This window comes from Marmota marmota, unplaced genomic scaffold, assembly GCF_001458135.2.
Source record: "Marmota marmota marmota unplaced genomic scaffold, marMar, whole genome shotgun sequence".
NCBI lineage: Eukaryota > Metazoa > Chordata > Mammalia > Rodentia > Sciuridae > Marmota > Marmota marmota.
In genome coordinates, this window is record NW_026000170.1 from 765,961 (window position 1) to 782,356 (window position 16,396).

The 16,396-nt window shown below is 38.0% G+C and overlaps 1 protein-coding gene and 1 long non-coding RNA gene across 4 annotated transcripts in view; one reads left to right on the plus strand and one right to left on the minus strand.

Annotated features, from left to right (window-relative positions):
* The window catches only part of LOC107154237 (meiosis 1 associated protein), an 88,526-nt gene that overhangs the window by 8,681 nt on the left and 63,449 nt on the right, over positions 1-16,396 (minus strand). For 2 of the 3 annotated variants that reach the window (XM_048787412.1, XM_048787411.1), the window contains exons 5-8: positions 15,380-15,553; positions 10,739-10,901; positions 10,203-10,268; positions 9,913-10,054 (exon numbers count right to left, since the gene is read on the minus strand). In XM_048787412.1, the coding sequence (XP_048643369.1) occupies positions 9,913-10,054; positions 10,203-10,268; positions 10,739-10,901; positions 15,380-15,553 (545 nt within the window). The remainder of the gene's footprint in view (positions 1-9,912; positions 10,055-10,202; positions 10,269-10,738; positions 10,902-15,379; positions 15,554-16,396) is intronic. The other variant, XM_015499849.2, reaches the window with a different exon arrangement.
* On the plus strand, positions 10,895-14,070 carry LOC125611834. The gene is made up of 2 exons (XR_007342067.1): positions 10,895-11,273; positions 13,334-14,070. It is a non-coding gene; the product is annotated as an uncharacterized LOC125611834 (long non-coding RNA).

Sequence of the window (16,396 nt, forward strand, 5' to 3'; positions counted from 1 at the left end):
GCACTGCCTTGGTTTGCCATCGGTGTGATGGCCTGAGACTAATTTCAGAATGCAATTGAAGAAGCACAGATCAACTCCTGAGTGAGGGTGTTTCAGAGGCAGTCATTGACAGCAGGAGGAACAAGACCACTCATTTTGCTTTGCTTGTGGGGAAGAGATATATTTCATTAGCACAGGAATACATGTGTTCATGAAGTGAAACCACAGCTAGTTAAGGAAATAGCTAAGCATACCTTGGCATAGCTTTTCTTCTTCCTACAAGAAAAGACAGGCTCAGATGCCTTCACTGGTGAAGTCTACCAAATATTTAAAGAAGAAATAACACTAATCCTTCACAAATTCTTAAAAAAATAAAACAAGAGAGAGAATCCTTTCTAAATGGAACCTGGAAGGACATCAGGAAGAAATTAGAATAATTCGATATTTACTTTTCCTTTCACCTCAGAAAGTAAGAAACCAGACAGGGAGAAGAATAATATACAATGTTCAATATTCTCTGCTGTCATACTGACTTCCACAAAGGGGACTAGAGGAAGTGGATAAAAGGGATTCTGGACTGGGGATGTAGCTTAGTGGTTAAGCACTTGCCTAGTGGGGGTGAGTTCCTGGTTTTGATCTATAGCACAGAAAAAAAATCCAAATACCAAAACACCAGATTAAACATTCTTCTCAATTGAACATGGAATATTCAATGTATTTTCTCTAACCACAGTGGGATGAAATTAAAAATAAAGAATGAAAAACAACCTGGTAAATTCACAAATATGTGTAAATTAAACAACATACTTTACGTAATTAATGGGTCAAAGAAGAAATCGCAAGAGAAATTAAAAAATAATTTAAGATGAATGAAAATTAAAATATAACAGTAAAACATGACACAGTTAAAACTGGATTTGGAGTGAAATTTATAGTGGAAAACTCTTACATTAAAGAAGGAGAAATTTCAAAGAAAAAAAATCTAGTTAAGAAACTAGAAAAACAAGTGCAACTAAACTGAAGCAAGCAAAAGAAAAAACAGAGTAGAAATAACTAGTGAATGGAAAAATAATAGAGAAAAATCAATGGAACTGAAAGTGATTCTTTTAAAAGATCAACAAAATCACTAAACTTTTAGTTATATTGATTAAGGAAAAAGGAGAGTTACTAAGTTACTAAAGTCATAATAAAAGTCATAATAAAATACTGACTTTATAAAAATAAAAAGGACTGTAAGGGAATATTTCAAACAATTGTATGCCAACAGGTTAGATAACCTAGATGAAATGGACATATTCTTAGAAAGGTTCAAGATGTACAAAATCTGAATAAATTGGTATTAGAGGACCTAAAGTCCGCCCCTGGGCATAGTGATTCACTAGGAGGACTCACAGGATTCAGTATAGAGTTGTATTCATGGATATGATTTATTATAGCAAAGGGATACAAAGAAATTAGGAAAGAAAAAAGACTCATGAAGCAAAGTTCAGAGGAAACTAGGTGCAAGCTTCAAAGAGTCCTCTTTTCCTGTGGGGTCACATAGAATATGCTCTATTTCTTCAGCACTGAATTATGATAACAGAAGTGAAATTTCTCATCAGACTCAGTGCTCAAGATTTTTACTGGGGGCTGGTTATATAGACACTCTGTAGTTGGCATGCACCAATATTCTTCATTTGTAGAGTAAAAGCAGATGTTAGTATAAACCATATTGATGCCCAGTGAACCACTCTTATTATTTAGGAAATGGTGGGAACTCTCCCAAATTTCAAGTTCTCAAGTGCTAACCAAAGGTCAACCTTGCAAGCAGGACTTTCTAAGGATAGGAGTCTTAGGTCTGTTATATTAACTGTTTTCTGCACAACCTATAACAAATAAAGATATATAGCATTAATAATCAGAAAACTTGCCACAAGAAAAGACCAGGCCCAGATGGCTTCACTGGTGAAGTCTACCAAATTATTAAGGAAGAAATAACACTAATCCTTCACAAGTTCTTCAGAAAAACAGAGTAAGAGGGAACACTTTCTAAGTGATTTTAGAGAAGAATATTGCCCCAATATCAAAACCAGACAAAGACATCATAAGAAAGCTATAGATGAATATACCTTATGAATACATATACAAAAATTCTCAACAACATAGGAACAAACAAAATCTATCAACATTTAAGAAGAATTATATTCCATAACTAAATGGAATTCATTCTGTGAATGCAAGTTTGGCTTGATGCCCAAAAATCAATCAATGATTATATTAATAGAATTATACATTATATTAATAGAATTAAAGATAACAACTACATAATCATCCAGAAAAATCAGAAAAGCTTTTGACAAAAAATAATACTCTGTCATGATAAAAACACTCAACAAACTAGGAACATTACAGAACTTCCTTAATCTGATAAAAGCCTCAATGAAAAACTCCAGCTAACTTCCGCACGTAGTGGTGAAAGATAGAATGCTTTGTCCCTAAGAGCAGAATAAGACATCGATGTCTGCTCCTCCCACTTCTACACAACAATGGTACTGGAGGTGTGCTGAATACCAGAGAGCCATTTCCTATCTTTCTGACTATGTTAGGCCACTTTGATTCTAGGTATAACCCTAGGAGGAAAAGCAACCATGAAGATACTGACTGTGTCAATAACCTGGTACTTGGAAAATAATATTTTCTAAATTTAATTTAAAAGAACATAGTAATATGACATTTCTTATATCAGAAAGCTATGGCACAAATTCATACTGTTATCAGTGCTATGAAGGTTAGATGTGGCAAGAGCTACACTGGTGGGGAAGGACAAAATAAGTGGGGGCAGGGTAAGTTGGGGACAGAAAGTCTTGAAAGGGAAGGTATTTAAGCAGAATCTGGAAAAAAGGAGTAGATCTTTGTTAGGTGGTGACGCAACCTTGTATGTAGTGATGAAAGATGGAATGCAGGGGGATGTGAACAGTATGAAGACACTGAACAAACTAGGAATATAATGGGACTTGCTCAACCTGATAAAAGCCTTTATGAAAAACTCACAGCTAACCTTGTATGTAGTGGTGAAAGACAGAATGTTTTGCCCCTAAGAGCAGGAACAAGACAAAGATGCCTATTTTCGCCACTTAAAACAACTATGGAGGTGTGGAGGTATGAAACAGTTTAGCTTATCTGAGTAACATTTAGTAATTTATTAATGTGGCTGAAATGGAGAATGGAAGGGGCATGGTGAAAGATGAAATAATAAAAATAGACAGAAGTGGGTCACAGGAAGCCCACTGATCCCATGAGGTGCTATCCTCACACCCGTTTTCCATGCATGCTACCTTCTACACTCATTTACTCATTCTGTCCATTTTTTTTAATGGTGCTTAACCTGCCATCACCCTGCTTTTGGCTTGGAGTCTAGGGCTTGACTCTTTGCCTATTCAGCCAAGGACTTTCCATTTCTCCACCCATTTGCAGCCCAACCAGCCTGTGTACTCAGACTCCTGCTGGACACATCCTGGCTGGAGTCCTGTCACTTCTGTGGCCAATTAGGGCAGACATGGCCTGGAAAGCTCTGGAATGTATCTCTAGGGACTCTGACATTTTAAATAGGAAACTGAAAGACCTAGGTGGTATTTTCATTTCTTTTTCTAGTTCACACAGACATGACTTTGTAAGAGAAATGAGGATGTGGAAAGTGAGTCACTAGCTACATAACTGGGACTATACAGTGGACTTTGGTAATTAAAATGTTATTTTCCTGGCAATGGATAGATTTCATCTCCTAAAGACTTGGAAAAATTTTAGTTATTTTTATATTTATTCTTAACACATTACACAAAACAAGTATGTTAGTTTAGAAAAATGTCATATTATTATGTTCTTCTAAAAAGCACAAAAGGACACAAATAATTAAGGAGATTATGCAAAAGAAAAATAAGGGTAGGGCAATAATAGAGCTAAGATTAGATAAACTCTCAGAAATACAAATAACCCATTTTTGCTACAAGGATCCTCACAACTTTTCCTGACATAATGTCTTGGAGAAGCTGTCTTATGGATTCTTGTTGAATAGTGAATATGTTTCAGACATCTCCTGCAATCAGTATAATAACTTTCATGTGGTTACAGAGTGGTTTAGAATTTGGGACCTGGAGCTAGACTTTCTAGGTTCAATCCTGGCTCTACTCTTTCAGCTTCAGATTCCTTATCTATAAAACAGGGATAAGAATTCCTACCTTTTAGGATGGTTGTGGGCATAAATGAAAAGTTGTAAAGTGTTTAGAACTGTATCAGGCATATAGTAGACACTATGGAGTATTACATTTTAAAAATTAAAAATAAATTTAATAATTATCAATGTCTATTCAATTTTGTTAAAGTTAATTGAACATTTCTTAGATATAGATCTATAAAAGTACCAAAGAATGCTATCAAAACACATGGCTCTCTTATGGTCTGAATTAATCTAAGAGTGAAATTTATGGGAATGGTGGACAACATCTATCTTTTAAAAAGACTGAGTAAAGCTCATCTTCTGAGGAAATTGAAGTAAAATATTCAAGTAAAGTAAAAATAATCTCTGAGGAAGACAGAAAGATAATAATTTTCAAGTAAAATCAGGGAGTGGAAATAATGGTTAAGACTGCAGTTGACTGAAGCTCATAACTAGAAAAGTTACACAACTTTTGATGAGGCCTCATGGGTTGGCATTAATCACTAGGATTCAATTATTGCAATATGGACTTGGTTCAGAAGAAAGATTGGAGGAAAAGACAGCATTGAATAAATTTATACTTGTAGGGAAATCCAGGAGCCTGAAAATGAAAACATAATGGAACCAGCCAACTGGCTAAGCACAAATTAGAAAATGTATTATATGTCTAGTCAGATGGCAAAGGGGGAATAAATAAGCATTTAATAAGCATCTACTTCTGTGTCTGGGTTGGAATGGCTAATGGGAAACAGGTTCTCCTGCTTGGAACAAGTAGAAAAACTGCATAATTTACAGGACACTTTGTTCGAAGGCAGTGAGAAGTTGCTGTGGCAATGAGGATTAGAGGTAATTCAGTTTCTAGAAAGGGAGAAATCCAGACAGAAGAGGGAATTATTACAGCTCCTTTTACTTTGAGGGTATGTGTTGATTCTGGGTTGGCCAGGATGGTGGTGGTGCTAGTGGGGCTCAGGAATCTAGGATTTCTGACTCATGAGGCACTTGTAAGGAACAGAGAAACCAGTAAATTTTTAGGTGGAGACCTAGTGGTAGGGAGGAATGGGACTCAAGCTAAATTTCCACTCAGTACATTTTCATAGGGTTGTATATGTCAGGAGGCAAAAACATTTAAGGAGAAAACCTCTAAAAAACAGTGTTTTAGCAGTTTTGGAAGGCAGTGATTAGATTCAAGGTAGGGGATATACACAGTACACTAGGCTTTCAGTTGAGAACTCTGAAAGGCCATAACATACCATGACTAAAATGAGACCATGAGTACAGCCTAGCCTTGACTCAGCACAGTTCCTGAGTAGAGTAGGATGATAAGCTGCCACTTTATCTGCCTGGGGCAGGGAAGGGTGAGCCCTTTCTAGAGGAAGCCTGTACCAACTGGAGACTCTACAATTTTGTTTGATTATTTATTTGTTTACTTACTTATAGTATTGGGGATCGAACTCAGAGGCACTCTATCACTGAGATATAAACCTAGTTTTTTCTTTCTCTCTCTCTCTCTCTCTTTTTTTTTTTCAATTCTGAGACGGGGTTTCAATAAGTTGCTCAGGCTGGTCTTGAACTTTTGATCTTCCTGTCTCAGCTTTCTGAGTAGCTAGAATTATAGGCATGTGCCACTACAATTTATTTATTGACAGTTCATCTTTCACTAAAATATTGTCAAATATGCTGAAAATCAGTAAAATATATCTAAAAACCGAAAGAAAAAAGAGACAATAAGAACAAATCCACTTGACTCCGGTATTGGGGTTAGATGAGAACTTCAAATTGCCTATGATTAGTATGTTAAAGAAAATAGGTAAAAATATGAAGAATTTCTCTAGAGAATTAGACTCTGCCCCCCAATCCCCATTAAAAGTCTAATTAATTGCTGGGAGTGGTGGCACACACCTGTAATCCCAATGGCTCTGGGGGCTGAGGAAGGAGGATTACAAAAGCCAGCCTCAGCAATTTAGCAAGGCCCCAAGCAACTCAATGAGACCCTGTCTTAAAATTAAAAATAAAAAAAGGGATGGGGATGTGGCTCAATGGTTAAGTGCCTCTGGGTTTAATCCCTGGTACTCAAAAAAAAAAAAAAAAGGAGGGGCTGGGATTTTGGCTTGGCGGTAGAGCGCTCGCCTAGCACGGGCAGGACCCAGGTTCGATCCTTACCACCACATAAAAATAAAGGCATTATGTTGTGTCCATCTACACCTAAAAAAATAAATATTTTTTTAAAAAAGGAACTGTGGACATGTGGACATAGCTCAGGGGCAGAGTGCCCCTGTGTTCAATTCCTAGTAGTGAAAACAAACAAACAAAAAACATGCCAATTAATATGGTACCAATGTACCAGGCAAATTAGAAGAGGGAGAGATTGGGTAGGGAAGCCAGTTAGGAATTTACTGAAGAAGTCTTGCTGAGAACAGCCTGGGAACAGACAAGAAAGGGCAGTTCCACCTCAGTGTTACAATGTGACTTAGTGGTGAAATGGGTGTAAAGGGCGAGATGGCTGAAAGTGACTGAGGTTTCAAGCCTGGGTGACTAGACAATGGTGGTGCTGCTATTAACAGAAAGACAGAAGTTAGAATGAGAAGTTAGGTGGAAGGGAAACTCATAGTAAGAAAGAGAAGGCAAGAGAGGAGCTGACTTAACATCAAATCTTAAAAGAACATATGAAAAAAGTGTAATAAAGAATACAAGAGGAAGGATAAAACTAAGGAAGTGTGGTAAACCTGTGACAACAGGGTGCGGGAGGCTAAAACTCGAAAGTCTGTCACAATGTGAATTGTGGTTGAATGAATAAGCTGAAACTTGTGAAAAATTCTTCTCTCTGTAACATACTGCTGTGCAGGAATTTTGCTGCTTGGAGATGTTATGTAGAAAGCAATAAGGAAGAGCCATTTCAATACTGTTTTTCTTTTCTACACTAGGAGAGTGGTCTTTAATTCAGTGATGGAATGAACAGAGCTGAGAGAACAATGGCACAAAATGAGTGAAGAGTGGTTATGAGTGCCTAGCCACTTTAAAAGTGACTTCAAGCCCAGTGAAATACAGAACCGTGGGGGTTAAGTGAAGGGAGGATTAGCCTCAGTGTTGTAGTTTGTACTTATCTGTGTATACACAGGGAAGTTTAAAGCGTGGGCTTTGTAGTCAAATAGAACTAGGTTCAAATTCTGACTTGGCCACTTTGGTAGCTGTGTGATGATTGGTAAATCTCTTGGTCTCTTTACAGCTTTCTCCATCTGTAAAAATAAGGACAGCAATCTCTACCACACATAGTATGGTACTGTGAGGATTAAATGAGGTAAAGCATACAGAACACTTGGTTAAGTGCCTATATTTATTAAGTACTCCAAAAAAATGGGTATCTATTAGTCATGGGTCAATCATATACTTGTGTGTTTGCATGACAGAGGATTGATAAAGATAAGGTCATTTCATCCCTAGGACAGTGCCTGGCACATAGTGGTCAGTAAATATTGTTAAACAAAACAAACAAACAAATAAACACAGATGTTTAATTAACCATGAGGTTAATTGCAGGGAGACTTTGATCTTGTGTATGTAAGCCAGGATGGAAGTGAATACTTTTTCCCATCCTTACTTTTAATGACTACATAATATTTCATTGCTTGGCCAATTATAGATCCTATAATATTTCTCCTATTTATATTTAATCACTTATCTATTTAGGACATTTAGGTTGTTACCATTTTTTTTTTACCATGATAAATAACATGGAGATGAACATCCTGTACACACATCTTTGCCCCTTCTTCTGATTATTTTCTTGGGATACCTTACTAGTAAAAGTGCTGAAGGGTATAATTTTCTATAAAATTTATATTCACTGTAGCAGTGTGTTAAAATGCCAATGTATGTTTAAAATATTATATACTATAAAAATGTATTGAGGAAGCTGGGGGTATAGCTCAGTGGTAGAACACTTGTTAGCATGTGTGAGGCTCTGGGTTTGATCACCAGCACCAAACACACACACACACACACAGACACACAGACACACAGACACACACACACACACACTGTAATGAAGACACGTGAGAAATTCTCCTAAGTGATATATCTTCTCCAGGATTCTGAGGAATTGGGTGGAGTAAATAGTAAACTGAGGGCTGGGGATATAGCTCTGTTGGCAGAGTGCTTGCCTCACATGTACAAGGCCATGGGCTCAATCCCTAGCACCAAAAAAACAAACAAACAAAAAAACCAAAAAGTAAACTGAGCTGTTGGGCACTGACAATCAGAACTGGTCTGCTGTCTCTGCTCTGCAAAGACAGGAGGTGGGTGTTCTTCAGATAGGAAACAGGAACTCAGTGGGTGGACCCTAAAAGGGAGTGTGGGCTTTGAAACAGGAAAAGAAGTTGGCTTCTGATAGAGAGACACAAGGCCGTGCTGTCCTGATCAACTACTTTCTACTAGGTCAAATCCTCATTCTTTATCTGTCTTTGGATTCTATTTGCAGTTATTTTATCTTGATATCTAAGTATTCCATTGTGTGTGTGTGTATGTGTGTGTATGTGTGTGTGTGTGTTCTTTTATTTCCATTTCAGGGAGTGACAAACCTCTAATTGTTCAAGTCAGAAACCAAGGAGTTATTTATTACTTACTCTTCCTCACTCCCAACATCCAATCCTACACTAAGTTCTGATATTTCTATTTCTCTATTTGTTTACTTTTCTCATCTTGACTTCCAATATTCTAATCCAAGCCACAATGTTCTCTACCTTATTTTCTTGTTTCCATTCTTGCTTCTGCTAGTTTTTAGTTCTAATTTCTGTCCAAGTAATATTTTAAAGTTTTAGAGAGATGATATAATTTCTCATGATTTCTTTCTCTGCTTAAACTCCAAAGTCTTTAATTTAGTCTAAAGTTTTGCATGATTTGACCCCTGCTTGCTTCTTCAACCCCACCTATTGCCTCTCTCCCTCCTTTATGTTTTAGTCACAATGGCTCCCCCTCACCCTCCAGCCCCAGCTCTTCATAGTGCTGGGGATGAAACCCAGGACTTTGCACTGAGTAACTCTGCCACTGAGTTACTTCCACAGTTTCTTTCTTTTTTGGTTGCATAATGGGTTTTCCATTCTTAATCCTTCCCTTAGCACTTTCCAGTCTTCAAGTAGCCACACATTCCTTTCCCTGCCTTGAGTGTTCTTCCTACCACATTTCACCTGGCTAATTTCCATTCATCTTGAAGATCTCAGTTTAAATGTTACTGCCACAGATAGGCTCTCTTATAGCAGCTTATTCTTTTCCTTTATAAACTTCTCACAATTAAAAAATTATTTATCTCTTCTATTAGAGAATAAGTTTCTTGAGGGAAAAGAAAATGTCTATTATGTCTTCATTAAATATATATCTATGGCTTAGCACAGAGTCTGGTACAGACCAAGGGATGTTCATTTAAATGAACTATAATGTCTAGCAGCACAGTGTTAGGAGGGAAGTAGGTTTTAAAATATATTATTGTGGAAAATTCTCTGCCATTTAAATGTTAAGCTTGTAAAATAAGGGATTTTGAAGTTTAGTATTATATAACTAAATTCAGGAATTATTCTCTATAGCATACAGTCAACAAAGGTAAATAATATTTATTCCAAGTATCAAAGTATTTCCAGCGTCCCTCCCTGTCTTCTTGAGGGTTGAAGCAGGTCTAGATTAGGAAAGAAATTGTGGCTATTATTCAGAGGCTGGTACTTGACCTCTTTTTCACCTGTGGACAGAATACTCACCAGAAGGCTGTGACACAAAGCATGAAAATGCTGCTGATTTGTCTCCAGCTCATCCCAGTCCAGCTGCCAACAGCTTGTGGGTCTGAGGATGAAGGGGAGTCCATATGTCAATGACTCGCAGAGTCCGCTAGATTTTAGAGCCCTGGGAAGAGATGATGGCAGAGAGAGACTATTCAGTGATATCTAGAACTTCTACCCAGATACACTTAAATTCAGCATAAGTCTAAGACCCCGCTGTGAAAGCTTTTAGATTAGGATCCATGAATTATTCAGTTTTATATGGCCAGTACCTAGCGTGACATCTTGCACACAGAAGATTCTCAAAGCTCAGGAATCTGTGCATGGGATCTGTGGAACTAGGAAATAGTAAAAGTGGCCTTTGCCATCATTGTTCATTCTACCTTAGAATTTCTAATACTTAGAGAAATGGGAGGGGCAGGGATAGATTCTGCGTGCCATTTGCTCCTTGAAAATTGAATTTCTATTCTGATGTCTAAATATAGTAGGCATTCAATGAACATTCACTGACAATTAAACACCTTTCTAGTGATCATGCTTTTCCTGTGTTCAGAGACTTTCTGGATTTCCAGTTCTCATAAAGACCTCAAAGTGTTCTGCAGCAGCGCTTCTTTCACCACCTCCTCTTTTCCCATCGTGTGTTGAGTAGCCTGACCTTGGTTTCTCATGCCAAACTTGTATCAGCTACCTTGGAACTGGCTTTTGCCTGTCTGACACTTGAAAATGTAGTTTAAATCTCTGGACTTCTTAGGTATGGAACCAGTAATAATAGCATTTTCATAGATTGGGGAGATTCCTTGGACCATACTTGATTACTTGGAGTTTGTAACAAGAGGCTGAGGACTGGGAAGCCATCTGGTAGAGTGTGCTGAGGTCTCCTTTGGGGTCATCCATTCTGGAGGCACCGTCAGCTGTACCAGGGAGCAGGGATGGGCTGAGAAGTCGCTCTTGGAGATCACATTTCAGGCACACTATAGTAAAATTGGCATTGGAGGAGAGACTGTGGGTCACAAGTTACTTTGGGCTATGTCATTAAGAGAACATCTTCCACCCATTTCACTTCTACCAGGCAAAGGAGGGATGGGAGGAGGCAGGAGAATGGGAAGAGGAAATCACAATTGGTTTGGGAAGGTAAACCAGGTGCAAAATAGAAACAGTATTTCTATTGCTTTACATGATAGTTAACACATTTTCTGAATCTGACATGATTTTTACTTGTTTTACTTCTAGGTGGGCTGAGCAACTGTCTCACAGCAAGAGATCTGGCTTGTAATCCAGTCTGAGAGAAATTTGTGTCCTCTGTGGAGCAGGCAGCTGATGCCAAAACATGCAGGGGCCTTTTGGTAATCACAGAAGGAAATTTTGTCTTTGCTGCTTCCCTGTGGCTAAGATTTGGCAAGATTGCAGGCCAGAAGAAGGAAGAGCAGGAAAGCAGAAGTCAGGCAGTCAGATGACTGCTACTATTTCTCTGTGGGCTCTTCTAGGGACATTCAGGGGTATGGAAGGAATAAGTTTCTGAAGTAGCTTATTTTTAATTTTTCAAAGAAACCTAATTATTGGATTTTGGGCCCTGGAGCATCACTCCAACCAGCATCAGACAAGAGTTCTGAGGAGGGATGAGACTGGGTATGATCTATTTATCTAGGTATTACACTCTTTGTCTGTATTTAGCTTCTGCTCCAGCAGTTATAGCCTCATGTTATAGGGTTCAGTATTCCATTGCATTAGGCTTGAATCCTTGATATTAAAAAGTTTTCAATAGAACATACCTGAGTTGAATATTGACAACTACAAATCTACAAATGTTGAGTACTTGTGAGAAGGCTGGTAGTTGACAGGAATGAACTGTGAAATGACTAGTGAGGTAAAAACAAAAGTAGAAATAATATGGAAAAAAACAGTGGCAATATAAATGTCAGGTTCAGCTGGTAATCAACTTATACATGGAATCCCTTTATCTCTCATGCCTTTGGACTGAAACCTAACAGCTTGTGTTCACTGGATCCTGAACCCAGTGAATAAGACATAGATATTAATTCTGGGTGAGCTATCTCTTGGCCGGGTATCTCCTAGAGCACAGAAAGTCAGTTGGAGGGACTTTTCCTAGGATTTCAGCTCCCCTCATTTCCTCTGTGCTTGACTTCTCCACTTCTAGTCCCTCGTATTTAGTACTGGGCAGCTGTGTTCATCTAGCTAAAGTTTTTAATGATGGTTGCAATGAAAATCACCTAGAGAAATCTGCCCTGCCCTGTCCCGTACTGGGGATTGAATCCAGGGGTACTTTACCACTGAACTACATTTCCACCCACTTTTTTAAAAAAACATTTTTTAAGTTGTAGATGGATATATAATATCTTTATTTATTTTTATGTGGTGCTGAGGATTGAACCCAGTGCCTCACACATGTGAGGGAAGCACTTTACCACTGAGCTACAGCCGCAGTCCCTTTTTCCACCTACTTTTAAAAAATATTTTTTCTTGAGACAGGGTCTTACTATGTTGCTGAGGCTGCCCTTAAACTTGTGATCCTCCTGCCTCAGCCTCCTGAGTAGCTGGGATTACAGATGTGCACCACTGTGCCTAACTTAAAGAGAACTTCTGAAAAATACTGATGTCTGGGTCTAAACCAGATCAATTAAATCATGATCTCTGGGGATGAAGCCCAGATATATGTATTTTTATAAAGTTTTGTAGTGGTTCTCATTTATTTATTTATTTGTTTTTTAGTTGTAGTTGGACACAATATCTTTATTTATTTATTTTATGTAGTGCTGAGGATAGAACCCAGGGCCTCGTACATGCTAGGTGAGCACTCTACCGCTGAGCCACAATCCCAGCCCAGTGGTTCTTTTTTTTGGAGGGGTACTAGGGATTGAAACCAAGGTACTTAACTACCGAGCCACATCCCTAGTGCTTTTTTATATTTTATTTTGAGATAGAGTCTCACTAAGTTGCCTCATGAGCCACTGGGATTATAGGCATGCACCACCATGCCCTGCCCTCATGTGGTTCTTATTGCAGCTAGGGCTGAGGACTACACAGACTGGAAAAACTGTTTAGCAGGGCTTAGATCTAGATGCAGGCATGCTTCTCACCACCCAGAGCTGAGGTGCAGAGGTGGCAAAGTCCATACTGGAGAACAGGAAAAGATATTAATCTGTGACTGCCTGCATGCTCTGTTTGCCAGAGCAAGATCTCTAAGTGAAGCTCCTAGAGATGAGTTGAGCATTCCTCCTAAGAGCCTACTATAGTAGGAGAGTTCACAGTTTTTGTTTTGTTTGCTTCATTCATTATTTTTGTAGTAAGACACATGTCCACAACTCCATATGTGAGGCAATGCATTAGTTTAAAAAATAATAGCTGAGTACAGTATGATCTTTATTGTGGTTGTTTATAATTTCAGTCAGATCACATCACCCTAGAGGAAGCCTAATTTCCCCTGACCTCATTCCAACTGTGCCTGAACATCTGGGCTCCAAGGAAGATGTCCCCAGTACACCAACTGACTGAAGTCTTGGTCTAAGTTCTATATGTACCTTAAGATTTGAAGATTCTGAAACATGATTACAGATGGATATGAACATTCTGACTCTGACTCTGGTGTTGAAAGCCTTGGAAAAAGGGTGTGGGGGAAGCCACAGAAATTTTAATTAGCATTATAGGCAGATGTCATGTAACAGTGGAGGAAAGACTGGTTGTAGTAGGGCCCCCACCCTCCTAATGAGAAAAGTGAACCTCTAGCTCCTTTATTCAGAGTTGTCTAGCATGGGGCAGGTTAGTGATGGATAAAGGCTCAGGGCCTGAAGGCAGACAGATGTGCATTTTGATTCTCTGGGCTGCAAGTGGTCAGATGTATGAAATACAGATTTTGATCCTAAGGGTAAAGAATGGGCACTGGAATTGTCTAGCTTCAAATGGTGGCTCTGCTATTAATTTTTCTATACACCCATGGAAAAGTATTTAATTTCTTTGTCTCAGCTTTCTCATGTATAAAACATGAAGACATATTTCCCCCCTCACACTACTCTATATCTGTCTTACAATTGCCATTGGCCAGACAGACATTCTTAGCACTTACTACTCTAATCTAAAAGAACTCTCTCAATAAAGATAAAATAATACTTCTAAGTAACAAGGAAACACTGTTTCATGTTTCATTGGCATGTTTTCTTTCTTAGTGGTACATAAAATAGTGATGTATCTTATAATTGATATCATCTTAGATTCAATGACATATGGTAATAGTACCTGCCTCATTACATCATTATAAACACGAGAAGGGATAATTCAAAGAAACAAGTTACCATACTGCTTGGTAGAGAAAGAAAATTCAATAATGTTAATTATAAACTAGCTACTGAATAAAGTCAGTAGCTACCTGGAGGGAAGCAGAGTTCTGATGGCTATCCCTAGCAAGAAAAGGTCTTGGGAAATCATAAACTTTACTTAATTATACCTCCAAAAGGCTCTTCCCTGTCCTGAAGCAACAATGGTCAGAGCAGAGTTCTATTATAGATGAAGAAAAGAGAACAAACACAAAACTCAAATATACTGCTAATGGTCAAGAAAGAGCCCTCAGAGGAGACAGAAACCCCAGTGTATCATTTCAGAGCCTGTGAAGGGCTCCAGGAAGTATCACATCCCACTTAACCTTCATCCTTCAGTGATGTTTGTAGCCACTACCAATGTTCTATTCAATCCACTTTATCCTTTCCCTTAGAAGCTGGTCCCTAAGCAATTGGCTTTCCCAAGCTCAGAGTGACGGTATTGATTGCAGGCCCTGCTAATCTAGTCCCTGACCCAACCTTCAAAGGGATAGGGAGAATAGAAATGGCCTCATTTACTATCTAGTTAAGTACCAAGATCAGCCAGAACAATATGCAGAACCTTGCTGGCATGCCTGGAACATAGGATTGATCTCTTAGTTTCAATTATTGCCCAAACTGCCTTGGGAACATGGTCTGTGAACACTAGTTGTTCTCCCTAGGGCTTGCCTTTGGAGTTGCTTTAGTTTTCTCAATTTTGTACCTGCCTAGAGAGATTTCTATTTAATATTGGCTCTTTTCTTCTTGCCATAGGTCCTGTGGATATTGAGGTATCAAATGACTCAAATTATAGTGCCAATAATGTTTGCCACATTAAAAATGAGAATACTGAGAAAATATATGATTGTGTTCTTATGTAGTGTAGCGGATGACCTATCATTGAGGTATCTAAGTTTTTGCTCCTAAACTAATTAGCTCTTACTATCTAGGCTTAATTAGGTCTAGCTTTTTAACTGTGTTACTTTTAAAAAGTTTTCCTCTTAATCTTTGTGCTAACACTGGACAGCCTCATCCAATCTCTAAGCCTCAACTACTCTGTATTCTGATGGTTCACTGAACTACAGTCCTAATCCTAGATAAGACTATTTATAACCTATATGATATATCTTTGGTGGGTTGTGTACTTGGATTATCCCTGGCACTGGAAATGTTGCTGAAACACTGTGAAGGAAGAAGGAGATGGATGTGTTCTTGGTCTGTTCCACTGTTATGCAGCCAGGCTTTGAAGAAAAATTCCATGCTGATAACATCGTTGTCTATAATCTGAAGTTCAATGTCAGTTCCCAGGATAGAACTCTCTGCAGAAGACAGGGAAATAAATAGTGGTTAAAGTGTTAATTTTTAAATTATAAAATCTGAAAATATAAAATTCAAATGTACCTATCTTTTGACCCATTCATTGCATTTCTAGATATCTAGCCTAAAGAATTCTTAGACAGTACACAAAGAGATATATTCGAAGATGTTCAGGGTATCATTGTAGTCATAACAAATAATCAAAACCCCAAACAGGAGGCAATTCCAGTGTCCTTCAATAAGGGAAAGCTTAAATAAATCATGGTACACTTAAACTATGGAATATTATGCAGCTGTTAACAATGTAAAACTAAATGTACTGACATGGAAAGCTAGTAAATAAATAAAATGAATAAATGAAGTTTTTGTATAACAGATATGATTCAATTTGTACAAACATAAAACCATCTGCCTAAGTACATACATATGTATGTACTTGTAAAGTGCACTTTTCAAAGATCTAGAAGGCTATCATCAAATTGTTAACAGTAGATAGGGAGGGGAAGTGGGGCAGGGCTCTGAGATATGTTCCCTTTTTACTATTCATACTTCTACATTTGTTAATTTTATTGTAGTTGTGAATTTCTTGTGTCTAACAATATTTTAGAATATAAAAAGGAGAGAAATTATACAGAAATGTAAGTTAAATAGTTACTAAGGGGGATTTTGACTTTATGCTATTATTTTATAGTGAAAATATAATTATTACTTCTGTCATAAGAACAAATTTTAATGGGAAAGGCAGCGGAGCACAACAGACACTAGTATGGCAATATGTAAATCAATGGATGTGTATCTGATGTGATTCTGCAATCTGTGTATGGGGTGAAGGTGGGAGTTCATAA